This window comes from Phalacrocorax carbo, chromosome 1 (assembly GCF_963921805.1).
Source record: "Phalacrocorax carbo chromosome 1, bPhaCar2.1, whole genome shotgun sequence".
NCBI lineage: Eukaryota > Metazoa > Chordata > Aves > Suliformes > Phalacrocoracidae > Phalacrocorax > Phalacrocorax carbo.
Window position 1 is genome coordinate 216,190,750 of NC_087513.1, and position 12,892 is coordinate 216,203,641.

Below are 12,892 nucleotides of genomic sequence, written 5' to 3' on the forward strand. Positions count from 1 at the left end.
CATAGAGTGTTGGGGGGATATGGGGGAAAAAACCCCCCAGCTCACACCCACAACACCCAAACTCAACGTTATTTCCTAGAAACGTAGGCCCCTTGAAGGACTTCTCTTCCACAGTATGGTCCAGTTTGCCCTTATGTTTCTGCAGAAGTTTTGCAGAACCCAACCCCCAGCAGTTCACAGAAGAAAACACGGCAAGGAGCAAACCTTGAGCAAACCTTCTGCCACATCCTCCTGGCTCCAGCAATCTCGTCCCTGGATGAAAAGTCCCAGTGTTAGGATACAAGAGATGCAGCATCCACTTTCCCAGGGGTTTCCCCATATCCCCAAGGAATCAGAATCACAGAAAGGTTTGGGTGGGAAGGGACCTTCAGAGCTCATCTAGTCCCACCCCCTGCCATGGGCTGGGACATCCCCAACTCGATCAGGTCGCTCAGAGCCCCGGCCAGCCTCACCTGGGATGTGTCCAGGGATGGGGCATCGACCACCTCTAGGGGCAGCCTGGGCCAGTGTCTCACCACCTTCCTAGTAAAAAATTTCTTCCTTATATCCAGTCTACACCTACCCTCCTTCAGTTTAAAACCATCACCCCTTGGCCTGATGGTTTCACCAGCACGTGGCTCCCAGGAAAACAAGAGTGGAGCAGGAGAAGTTGCAATGAATCAGGCCCTCAAATTTACTCTTCTCTAAAATAAATTCCCCTACCCTGGGGTGTTCACGGCAAGGCAGCTGGTTTTGACTTGGCAGATCTCTGACTGGTTGGTGGGACTGGTCCTGAGAGCTAAAATTAAAGCCAAAATTGGCATCAAAGTCCCTTTAGCAACTCGTGTCCCCCATCCATCCACTACCCTTGGAAATTAAGCTGGCTTGCGGTGAGGGATGTGCTGCGGGGCATCACCTGAGGTGCATCGGCACCCTTCTTGGGCTCAGTGTCACAGCTCAGTGTCACCTACGGTGGGACAGTGTCCCCACACCAGGACCCCCAAGTGGGCTCGTCCACCCAGTTCGGAAGCATTTCTTCCCTTCCAGGGCTGGTCCTGGGACCCCCTTACCCCCATGAGGCTGCTCCATGCCCCAGGGACAGGACTGTGGGGTCTCCAGTACCAGGACACCCCAAGATGGGGGGGGGGGGGGGGGGGGGCCCTGGGGGAGGCAGCTCTCTGGGGACCCTGGGGCCACTGTGGATGGGGGGAGGTTGGATGCAGTGGGGGTGAGTGGCCCCATCCCCGGGCGGGTGGGATCCAGCCCTGATGCCATCCACAGTCCCATCCCGGGCAGGGGGATCCCACCCATGCTCCCATCCTTCGAGGGTGGTCTTCTGGCTTCGCATCAGCGCCGGTCCCAGCCCCATTCCGGGGGTTCTCCGGTCCCTATCCCAGCCCCAATCCCACCCATGCTCCCATCCCCGGAGGGGGGGACCCCTGTCCTAGACCCAGCTCCGGTTCCCATCCCTGGGCGGGGGTATGGTGGGGTTGTCGGGCTCCAGCCCCGGTGCCAGACCTTTGCGGGGTGTCTGGCCCCGGTCCCAGCCCTGATCCCATCCATGTCCCCATCCCCGGAGGTGGAGACCCCTGTCCCAGCCCCAGCCCCGATTCCAACTCCGGTTCCCATCCTTGAGGGGGTAATGGGGGGGTGGTCGGGCTCCAGCCCCTGTCCCAGCCCCGGTCCCAGCCGCGATCCCATCCACGCCCCCATCCCCGGCAGGGGTGCTCCCCTCCCGGCCCCATCCCCGGAGGTGGGGTGGGGGGGGGAAGGGGAGGCGGTCCCAACCCCGGTCCCAACCCCGGGCAGGGCGGTCCAGCCCCGGTCCTGCCCCGCTGCCAGCCCCGGGGAGGGCGGTGCGACCCCACGGCCGGCCCCCGCCCCGCTGCCCCGCTCCCCCGCGGCGGGACCGGGACCGGCTGCGGGGAAGGACCGAGCCCCGGGCATGGCGCTGCCTCCGCCGCCCGCCTGAACCGGACGGGACGATCGGCACGGAGCCACCCAGCAGCTCGGCATCCCCCGGTGAGCTGGGGACCGTGGGGAGGGGGTGGGTGCGTGTCCTGCCCACGCAGGAGGGCGTGCGACAGTGGGGGACGGAGCCGGTGCCACCCGCACATGCACACGGCGCTTGGTGCTGCGTGGGTGACATGGGTGACACAGGGTCCCCATGCACCCAAAGCGGGGAGCAGGGCACCGCAAGGGTAGAGCCGAACCCCAGTTCTCCTCCTCGGTGTGGGCGCAGCTCACACCCCACGTACCGCCACTCAAACTGCCCCCCAAAACCCCCAAGCTGACCCAAAGACGGGGTGGTCGGAGCAGCGGCGGGCAGCGAGCCGCTGGCATGGGCTGGTGCTGGCATGAATGGTTCAAACCAGACACTCGAGGAGGCCGCCTGGGCTCCCTTTCCTCCTCTTTGCCTGAATTATTTGATTGTTTATGCATTAATTCCCAACAATCTCTTTTGCCGCTCGGTTTCTCCCTTCCCGGGGGAATCCGCTGGCTGTTTATTAGGGGTTTCCTGTACACACCGCTGGTAAAAGCCATGGAGCTGGCTCTCTGCTTTGCCCTGGCTTGTGTTTTTCCACCTCTTTGCATGCGGGGGTCCCTGTGTAATTTATTTGGGGGTGTTCTAATTTGCACCTGGATCGGTGAGGCTCTGGTTTCAAATCCTTTGACTCCTTTTCTTAGCTCCTAACCCCAAAAACACCTTCCTCCCCGGAGCTGGGCACTGGCTGGCATCACTGCAGGAGCACCTTTAAGGGCGAAACATCCTTTTCTCTTTTTCTGCTCCAGTTTTCTTATCGGCTTATTACAAAACCCATTTGCCAACCCGTTGCCTTCCTGTGCACAAGGCAGGCAGCAGCAAACCCCACTCTTGGGGGGCCACCAGTGCTAGGGGACGGTGCCCCTGGCGTAAGGCTTGCGGCTGCCGAAATTGGGCCATCTCGTTAGTGCCAGGCATGTGCCCCGGGTTCCTCTTCCTCATTTATACCCGAGCAAAGGGAACTTTAGTGGCTGATGGGTTAAGGAGCCCCAGTGCAAAGGGGGAGACCCCAAAATACGCTGCTGAGCCCTGGAGCACAGCTGCAGCCTGGGGCTTAGTGGGTTATAAAACCCCACGAAGTATTTTTGACTATCCTGGCACGGAGTGGCTTTACCCCGTCTCTGCCCAATGTGATTTTTATCTCCGCTTATTGGCGTAAAGCCAAAGCCATGAATAGTTTGCTGGCAGCGGAGCGTGCTGCTGGCCACGCCGTCATCCCTCCTTAATGCTGAACATCCCCCGTTAACGCCTGAACAGGAACCGGTCCGCGACCCTTTTGCTCCCACGGCATCCTTCTTACGGAGGAGCAAATTATCCCCCACAGTCTGCACCACGTGGGGTTTTCTGGGGTTTGGTGCTGCTTTGGCTTCACAGTAACTGCCGGTGCCGTGGTGGAGCCTGATAATCGGGTTATCCCTGGTCTCCGATGCTGGTTATCTCCCAGATGGGCAGAGTGCACTTGGCTTTGCTGGGGGAGTTGTGGTGTTAATGGGTGACTCCCTCGGTTTGGGCAGGAGGCTGTTAGGTCTCCGTGGAACTGTCATTTCTCCCAGATAAAGGGCTTGTAGGGTAAAACTGTTACCAAAAGCAGGTGATCGACCAGAAACTGGTCCCGTGCTGTCCTCCTGGTCAGACCGTTGCTTCCTCCGGTGAGCACCAGAAAATCGTGGAGGGCAAAACCAAAGTCAAATTCCTGGTATAAAACCAAGCATAGGGCTCCTTTCTATCTCCAGGAAACCTAAAGGATGCAAGTGCCCCATTTTCCCCCTGCGATAAATAAAAATCAAGGTTTAGGAGCTCAAATAGGATCTGTCCCCAACCCCATGGGATGCTGCAGGGTCTCCCGGAGGGCAGGGGATGTAGGGGTGCAGGGGCAAACCACGCGGGGCGCATCACCTTTGCTGTAGCAGGAAGGGAAACGTTGATGAAAGGATTAAGTATTGGCCAGGGTGATATTTGTTTCCAGCAGGATCCGTCCCCAGAGACCTGTTGTGCTGGGAACTGAGTCAGGTTCAACCGAACGAAGGTGGCTTTAATTATGTACGGGTGCTGGCTCTGATGGGTTTATGCTTTTATCTAATTCACTCTGAAGCCACAGCTTGGGTTAATCTGCATAGACTTCCCGTGGTGTGGATGAAAGCAGGAAGTTTTGGTACCACCTGGGAAGCAGAGGCTCGAAGGGAGATTGATTCAGGGAGGAGTTCAGGGAGTTTCCTGGGGGAAACCAGAAATTCCCAGAAAAAGTCATTTGGCTCAAAGTGAAACATTTTATTTGACCTACAGACAAACACATAAAGTTCTTTTAAATCGTTATATCTTTTATCCAAACTTCCTCTCCCTTTTTTAGCTTGAGTCAAGTGACTAAAAAGCCTTCTAGGAAACCGAAACTCCCCCCCAAAAATACTTTTCATGGCGAAAACAAGTGTAACTCTGCTGCTTCTCAGCCTGGGGCAGGAGGGGAAACTGAGGCACGGGGACACTTTGGTAGAGCAGCTCCATTTCTGCCAGCCAGAGTGGAGCTGCCCATTGCCCTCTGAAGTGCTTTTTCGAGGAATATAAAAGAGAAACACTAATTCTTTGCAAGCTCATTTGGGGAAGAATGAGGGTTTCTGGCTATTTTTGGGATGGGGTAAGGGATAGGTCAGACCCATGGGGGATAAAAGAGGAGGCATTGCCTGGGGGTCTGGGAAAGGAGGTGGGTAAGGTCTCTTAAGCTGATTAAACCTTGCTTCGAGGTATCTTGGAGGTGTCTTGCCTTGGGATCGCTGGCGGGAAGCTCCGGCGAGCAAGGCAGATGGTGGGACTGGGACGGCTGGGGTTGTCCTCAGCCCACACTGGTGGCCAGAGCCAGCCCGGAGGAGAGAGGCGCTGAAGGTCACCATGGCAGAAAGGAGCCAAATGAAAAGGGTAGATGAAAACCAGGCAATTTGGCCAGGCTCAAATTTCAGCCTAGTCCCATCTCACATCTCCCAACCACACAGGCTCGGTAGCATCCGAACACGCCAGCTGTTTGCTTTTGGTTGCAGAAGGCTTCAACCACAGTCCCAGAGGAGAGAAAAATGACGCCACGTCGTTCGCTTCCCAGCGTCTCGAGTAGTTCCTGATCCGGAGTGAGGATTTTGATGAGTCTACTAAATGCCTATAAATTAGGGCAGGGAAAACACCCACGCTCTCCTTGTGTCTGTCGCAAAGGAGTCGGTGGGGAAGATGCAGTAAATGGGTCGTGGTTTCGACCTCCGGTGTGAAACAACGGAAGCTGCAGTCGCAGTCGGTGCATCTGCACCGCGCAGGATGAAGAGCTGCATCTGTGAGGTCCTGCCAGTAAATTAATCCTCATTAGTTATTTGGGAAGGTCAATTAAACCTCATCAACCCCCCGTGAAAATGCATTCATCGCAGCCATGCTTTGGTTGCGCTTTGTTTGCTTTCGTGACTTTGCTTCTGCTGGCAGGTTCCCAAGCACAGAACACCTCGGGATGGATGGTGACTGCTGGGGTGGCACTGGGAATGCTGAAAAATGGGGCAGAAACCAGGATTAAAGCTCTTTACTCAGTGATTCAGTGTCCAACCCATGGTCCCCCTGTGCAGGCCCTGGGTGCTGCCCATCCCTTGACTGCCCATGACCTTCTCCGATGACAGCCCCCTCCTCCCCTGTATTGACTCATCTAAATATCCCCTGCCCGGCCATGGTAGATACTGTTACGGGAGCATTTTGGGATGCTGGCATCACATGCACATGCCTGTGGGTATATATATTTGAAGGCACATGGCTGCCAGCATTGCAACACCGATCTGCCTGGGCTCCTCTCATCACAACACTCCTCTCCCATGCTGTTTTCATCCACTACAGTTGATGGTACCTGTTTTCTGGGGGGGGGAGGGAAACATATCCCATGGGATAAACAGGTCCAAGACCGTGCTGCAAAGGCAGAGATGATCCAGTCATTACAAACAGGTTCATCCAGACCCAACACGTGGTCCAGCATGGAAGAAGCTGGCCAGGGCGATGCCCTTGCTGTGCACGGGTGGCTGGAGGGCACCTAAAAAGCTGTGCATGGTCACCTGCATTCAACACCAGAGAAAAAAAACTCCTTCCATGACCCTGGGAAGGGCTGGGAGAGCCAACGAAGCAGATGCAGGTGGCTCTTACTGAAGTGTTGTGGTGGGTTTGCTTTTGGTGGTCATAGAAGTATTTATCCTGCTTGGCATCCTCAGGGATCGCAGTTGCTTTCTCCCTCCCCTCATCCCCACCAGGGGCTCGGTGCGTCACCGTGAGAGCTGGCGTTCGTGCCATCTGGCCTGTAGGCAGAGGAAAGGGCAGCTGCCAGCTTTTGTGCCTTCACACGCCTTGGCTGGCCGTGTCCTCTCTGGCTCCCTCGCTGCGGATGCAACGGGGCCGGGGGCGAGGGGGTGGACGGCAGCCACGGCCCCGACAGACACAGCAGGTTTTGTCCTAGAGGTTCTGGGCAAAAGTAGGGACAAAAAGAGAAAAGAAAAGCTTTTGCGTTTCCAGAAGGAAAAGAAGGGAGAGCACAACGGCAAGGACAAGGCTGCCTTGTGAGCGGGGTTTTGTCTCTGCGATTACCCCGTTCAAGCCAACCAGAGAGCCCTGTTTGCTCCTTGTCCTGAAGATGCAGATGTGCATCTTGGCACATCTGTGGCTGCAGCATGGCCCGGGGCAGCCTGTGCTGCCCTGCACGCTGGAGGAGATTCCCCTCCTTAGCTTATGGATGGATTCCAAATGCTTTGTTGGGTTTTCTAGCTAGGGTCATAGGACTCTGCAGGGAGATGGGCTGGAAGATGGGGTGATCTTGGCCCCATCAGAGCTTCAGAGCTGGGTGGTGGCTTGTCTGCAGAGGCCAAAGGAGATGCAGATGTAAAGTCATGGAGAAACCATGTGCAAGGCTGAAGGCTCTGGAGCTCTGTAACCCTTCCCTGTACGTTTTAGGGCACTTTGTGTGGTTTCTCTTGGTCACGGTGGCCTGTCTGATCTGTTTAATTGGCTGCAAAGTGTGCAGGCAGCCTCTGTCTTGTTGGCCACAGATCTGCAAAGCTCAGAGGGAATGAAGAAGTTGAGTAGAAAGGCAGATAGAACGTGTTTTCCTACCTGCCCGAGCACTCCATCCACAGAGACAGCCCTGTTGCCGAGGTCTTGAGGGAAGCAGGATGAAGGGTGATGGGACCAAAGCTGAACCAGGCACAGGAAAAGCAAAACCCTGGGGCCAGGACAGAGTAACATCAGTCCTGGCTCCTCATGTTCATCGGAGGGTGGTTCCCAAAGTTACATTTGGTTTTATGCAGATGTTGCAGATCAGTCAGGGCATGCGTGTGTGTGTGTTTCTGCCCACGTCCTTGAGAAGCATGAGCCTCAGCCAGCACTGCTTGTGGTCTGCTCCAAGGGGAAAAGCAGAGAAACGGGGGAAACATCATCAGGGGTCATGTCCGTGCCACATCTGGACAGGTTGTTTGATCCGGTCCTGGAGCAAGGACTCGATTTGTACTCATGTGATGGGCTGGAGGCATCACTCCACCCCTTCCCCAGCAGCTATGAGTTGTCCAGGTGCTTTTTAATGCCATAGTGCTTCACTTCGGTGAGAGATCGTCCAGGTTGGCAGCTTCTAGGATCTGAATTGGAGGTAGGTGCAGGATAGCTGTGGGTCAAAACAGTGCTTGTTTGCAAAAAAGGGCATGCCCATGCTGTCCCGCAGCGTAGCGGCACCGGGTTAGAGCTGAACCATTTAGCTGAGAAGGCTGATATTGCTCTTTTCCACCTAAAATCGTGGTGGGATTTGGGTTAGGGCATATCCCACATACTCATTCCAAGGGCAGCTTTACTCAAGCCTTTTCTCCTGCAGTAGCTCCCGGTCTCTGAGATCCCGCGCTGGATTCATCTCCCTACAACCTCGTTTCCGTGGGCTCCCTGTAACAGGGTACAGCACTGTTTTACGGGAAGGGAGGCAAATGCATTTTAATTTGATTCCTGGCAGATGGGCTTGCCGAGCAATCATGTGTCGGCTGGGTCGTGGGCTGTCCCCGACACACAAAAGGGCCTTTGTCCCCCCCGACACAGACAGTACCAGACTCTGTGTGTCTGCAGAGACTCTTTCGAGTCCATTTTTCTCGTCGTAACTGGTCATTCCCATGCATAAACCAGCTTTGCACAAGCATGGACAGATGTCCTGCTGGTGGTGATGCTGGAGGCGCAAGTCTCAAGGCCAGGAAGAAGGATCGGCGAGATGGCCACCATCAGCCTGATGCTAAATCCATTAAAAATCCATCATCATCATCAACAACCAACCCAGGCAGAGCCCCAGTAGTGGAGACCATGCTCCCTTTGGCAAGGTTTGATTACAGGGGCCTCCAGATGTTGTGGTGGTGTTTGATGTACCAGAAGGAGCTGAGGACCTCTGAAATCAGGGCCCTGCCAGCCACAGGGGTTGTTCACTGAAGAGCACAGGTGCCCTTTCCTTGCCCTTTCTGCCTGGGGTTTAGTAGGATCCACCTTTCCGGGTGCTCAGAATGGAGCATCTTTCCTCTTCTCTAGTGCAGGAGACCAAATTTCTGCCTGAACCGGGTGGAAAGGGTGGATTGGGATGTTGACGTGGGCTGCAGGAGATCTGAGTTGGACTCCTAGGTGTGGCCTGGGATTTATTGGTGACTTTAGAGCAGCTTAGTTCCTCCTCTGTGCTCCAGATGCAAAATGAGGATAAATAAAACTCCCTTTATCTGCTTGACTGTAAGTCCTCCATGCTGGGGACCACCTCGGTTGTGACAACACCCAACGCAAGGAGGCCATGGTCTTTGCGGGTATGCGATGTGACGGCAGGAGGCACGCACTGCCGCCTGTCGAGTCATTGTCACCTGAGCCGAGATGGCACCGCCTGCCATACAGTGAGCCATGCTTGTGGGTAGCTTTTGGATAGACACAGCCAAGCGTTGATGGCAACCTTGATGGGGGGAGACGGGAAGGGTATAGTAACAGTATAGAGTAATAATGACAACATGGACCTTGCCATGTGCCATAGGACTGTGGCACTGGGGTTTCCTCATCTAACCCACCTTTTCCAGGGAGTCCTTATCTCCGTGTCCTTACAGCCTCTTTGCTTTCCCTCCAGGGTGATGGCGAACCTAACAACTCCTCCAGCCTGGACCAGAGTCATCAACAGCTCCTTGAACCCAGGTGGTGCAGGAAACAACACCTACAAGTGCATATTTGATGAGGACTTCAAGTATGTCCTGCTGCCCGTCTCCTACGGCATCGTGTGCGTGGTGGGGCTCTTTCTCAACCTGCTGGCCCTCTACGTCTTCATCTTCAGGATCAAGACCTGGAATGCTTCCACCACATACATGTTCAACCTGGCCGTGTCGGACACACTCTACGTGGTGTCCCTTCCCCTCCTGGTGTATTATTATGCCATGGGGGACAACTGGCCCTTCAGCGTGGGCTTGTGTAAGATAGTCCGCTTCTTGTTTTACACCAACCTCTACTGCAGCATCCTTTTCCTCCTCTGCATCAGTATCCATCGATTCCTGGGCATCTGCTTCCCGCTGAAGTCACTGCAGTGGGGACACGTTCGCTACGCCCGGAGGGTGTCAGTCATTGTGTGGGTGGTGACCGTCGTGTGCCAGTCACCCGTGCTCTTCTTCGTCACCACCAGCGTGAAGCGTGACACCATCACCTGCCACGACACCTCCAGCAGGGACCTCTTTGGCCAGTTTGTCATTTACAGTTCGGTGATGCTGGTGCTGCTCTTCTGCATCCCTTTCCTCATCATCATCGTCTGCTACTGCCTAATGGCCCGGAGGCTGTTGCAGCCTACCTGGGGGATCTCTCGGCTGTCCCGATCCAAAAAGAAGTCGGTCAAGATGATAATCATTGTCTTGGTGGTCTTCATCGTTTGTTTTCTTCCTTTCCATGTCACTCGTACTTTGTACTATTCCTTCCGGAGCTGGGACTTGAGCTGTCAGACACTCAATGCTATCAATTTAGTCTATAAGGTGACTCGTCCCCTAGCGAGCACCAACAGCTGCTTGGATCCCATTTTGTATTTCTTAGCAGGACAACGATTTATGAAGTTTGCTGGCAACAAAATGCCAGGGAAGCCTCAAAATGAAATGGCGCTGGGCATTGTGCCCAACAGTCACCTGGGAACCAGCAACGACACAGACACGTTATCCAACAATGTGAAGTCCTAGCTCTGCTCCGCACGGCCAGCACCGTCTCCGTGATGGAAGGGTTTATCCCGGGTGTGAAGGGAGGTCAGGATACTTTGGGTCCTGACACTTTTGGTGTTTGCGCTGCCTTGGCTCGCACCCACTTCAGCATAGTCCATGTTAAATGTGCTCCTCTGCTTGTCTTCAAACTTGTTTTTTTTCAGGAAGATGCCGCTGTGGTTAAACACACAAACCCCGTATCTCTGCCTCTTCGTCCAAGCCTGCCTTTCTATTCAATGCTGAACGGTATCTCTCCACCGGTGAGGCTGGGTGACCTCTATCATGATGGCCAAATCTGCTAAAAAAAAAATCACGCCCTGAATGTCTTAGATCATTTTCTAAAGCAGAAACATTGTGTGCAAAAGGTCCCCCTAAAGAAATCCATCTGCCTTTCTCAACATTCCCTGGCACAAAGGTAGCAAGAGTTTCTCTGTGCCTTGGCAAGGGAGGAAAGGCTTTTGGTTGATGAGGAGAGTCAGCTGCGGTTCTGTAAACAGGTCAATGAAAATGTCAAGCACAAATACTGCCCGCAGTGGGAAAGGATCTCCCACAGCTTTGCATCCCCTGAAGAAATGCTGTCCCAGCTTCAAGCCCTGGCATCTGCTGGCAGAGCCAGGAGGGGACTCCTAGCTCCTGTCCAAGGCCTGGCTTCCCATTGAAAAGGCTGCTGGTGGACCTTCCATCCCACTGGATTATACTGGTACCATCCCATTGGAGTTTACTGGTACCATCAAGCAGGTCCCCTGTAGGTTTCTCCAGTGGGGTCAACATCTTCCAAAAGACCCGTTAATGCTTCCCGGCAGCAACATTCACCCTTGAAAAAATTTAGGAACCTGTAGCTTTCTTTCAGTTGCTGACTTTAATAATCTTTTCCAGCTCATTAAAATTTAGGGTGGGCTCTTCATGTCTTGTTTTTAACCCCCTTCCTAGTGACTCATGTTTCCAGCAAAGAAGCGAGGACTGTTGCTCACCCCCTTGGCTGAGTGCTGCCACATCCTCACTGCTGCCCAGAGGTGACAGCCCTCTGGGACCATTAGCAGCTTGCTGTGACCCAAAATGCTGCCCAGATGTTACTGTCTGGTCTCCTCGTAATCCCGGTGCTCCACTAGAGCCAGTCAGCATATCCCTTACTGACAGTGTGGACCTTCCCTGGGAAAGCTGGCAGTGCTAAAACCTGGGTTTAGGAGCCATACCAATAAACGTGGTGCTAAGCTTAACCCCAGTCCTGTCTAGATTTGGCCTTGCATCCCCCATCAGCCAGGACAGTTCAAAGTAAACCAGAGAAAATATCCACAAAACACTTCACCAGAAGGTCCACATGGTCTTTCTCTCTGTAATTGTTGGGTTTGAGAGCCAAGAGCCCCGGTGCATGGTTTCCTTGCCCAGCCTTGCCACAAGGATGCTGATTTCTTACCCCAAAAATGAAAATTGCTTGCGCTGCAGCTCTGGATGAGTGATACTTTGCAAAAGGAGCCCTGGCTCTATTTTAGGATTAGGCAAATACATTTGATCCTGGTTTAGACCAATTCCTCAGATCTCTTCTTAGTTTCTCCCATCCCTCCTTCTTATGAAGTGGCTTGGCAGAGGTAAAGACACGCTGCGACATAATTGGCCAGGTTCAGCCAAGGGCAACTGGGACCATAAAGGGGCAACTGGGAGGTTCTTGTGGTCCTGGCTTGGTGGAACCATGGTCCCACGGAGGGCTCTTGTCCCAGCCAACAATGTCACAACCACAGGAGGCAAAGGAGGGGACTGTCTCAGCTCTGAGCACCATCAGCAAAGAAAAATAGGATGTTTGTAGGGTGGTTCATCTCATCCTTGAATGAACTTGTAGGGTAGGGTTGGGTTGACTTGCACCATGGCAGCAACATTTTGTCCTTGGGCCTGTGAAAGGAGCTTGGCTTTATGGGGTGGGTCACAGCATAGTCAACAGGGCTGGACAAATAATTGGGAGAAATTAATTCCACTGAAGCGCTGAACTGGTACAAACATTACTCCAGGCCAGGTCTTGCCTGGTCTCCTGCACTTGCCAAAAAGCGTGTGGACACCAAGTTACGTGCTCTGAATAATTCAACAAAAATGTGCTCAAAGTTCACTCCTGCGTTCCTGCTCGGTGAGCCCACCTTTCTCCGAGCTGGCATCAGCCAGCTTCAAACCACCGCCTTGGGCAAGATTGCCAGTCCCATCAAGGGGGGGGTCCCTTTGTGATCCTGGTCCTGCAGAAGCTAGTGGCACTGTTCAGATGGAGAGCGGTTGGAGAGGTACCAACTGGAAATTTATATATAGATTTTTGTTTGTTTGTTTGTAAAAGCACTAACTTATACTAAAAACAAAATGAGTTTTGTGACAACGACTGTACATTTTTATTTTTGTAACATGCAGACACCTCAGATTTCTTATAGTAAATAAATTTATTTCTATTATGAGCACTCTTCTGCTGTCTCCTCCTATGCATACAAAGAGGGGATACTGAGGATACTGGAAACTGGGTTGTTGAATATTGTAGGCATGTTTCAAGCTCTAGATACAGCTGTCCACACATGGGCTCCACAGTAGATACCTCCAACATCTGAACTCCTGTAGGAGTCCATGGAAGAGCTGGTTGCTCCAAGAGACAGGTCTTCTCATCCTTGGGCAAGGTGAGATGGAGCTGAGA

General features: G+C 53.7%; 1 protein-coding gene across 1 annotated transcript; it reads left to right on the top strand.

Moving 5' to 3' along the window:
* The first annotated feature begins 1,753 nt into the window (after window positions 1-1,753).
* P2RY2 (purinergic receptor P2Y2) lies at window positions 1,754-12,665 on the top strand. The gene is made up of 2 exons (XM_064441548.1): window positions 1,754-2,001; window positions 9,138-12,665. The coding sequence occupies exon 2, from the start codon at window positions 9,142-9,144 to the stop codon at window positions 10,216-10,218; it is 1,077 nt and encodes a 358-aa protein (XP_064297618.1). The 5' UTR covers window positions 1,754-2,001; window positions 9,138-9,141; the 3' UTR covers window positions 10,219-12,665.
* The last annotated feature ends 227 nt before the right edge of the window (window positions 12,666-12,892 follow it).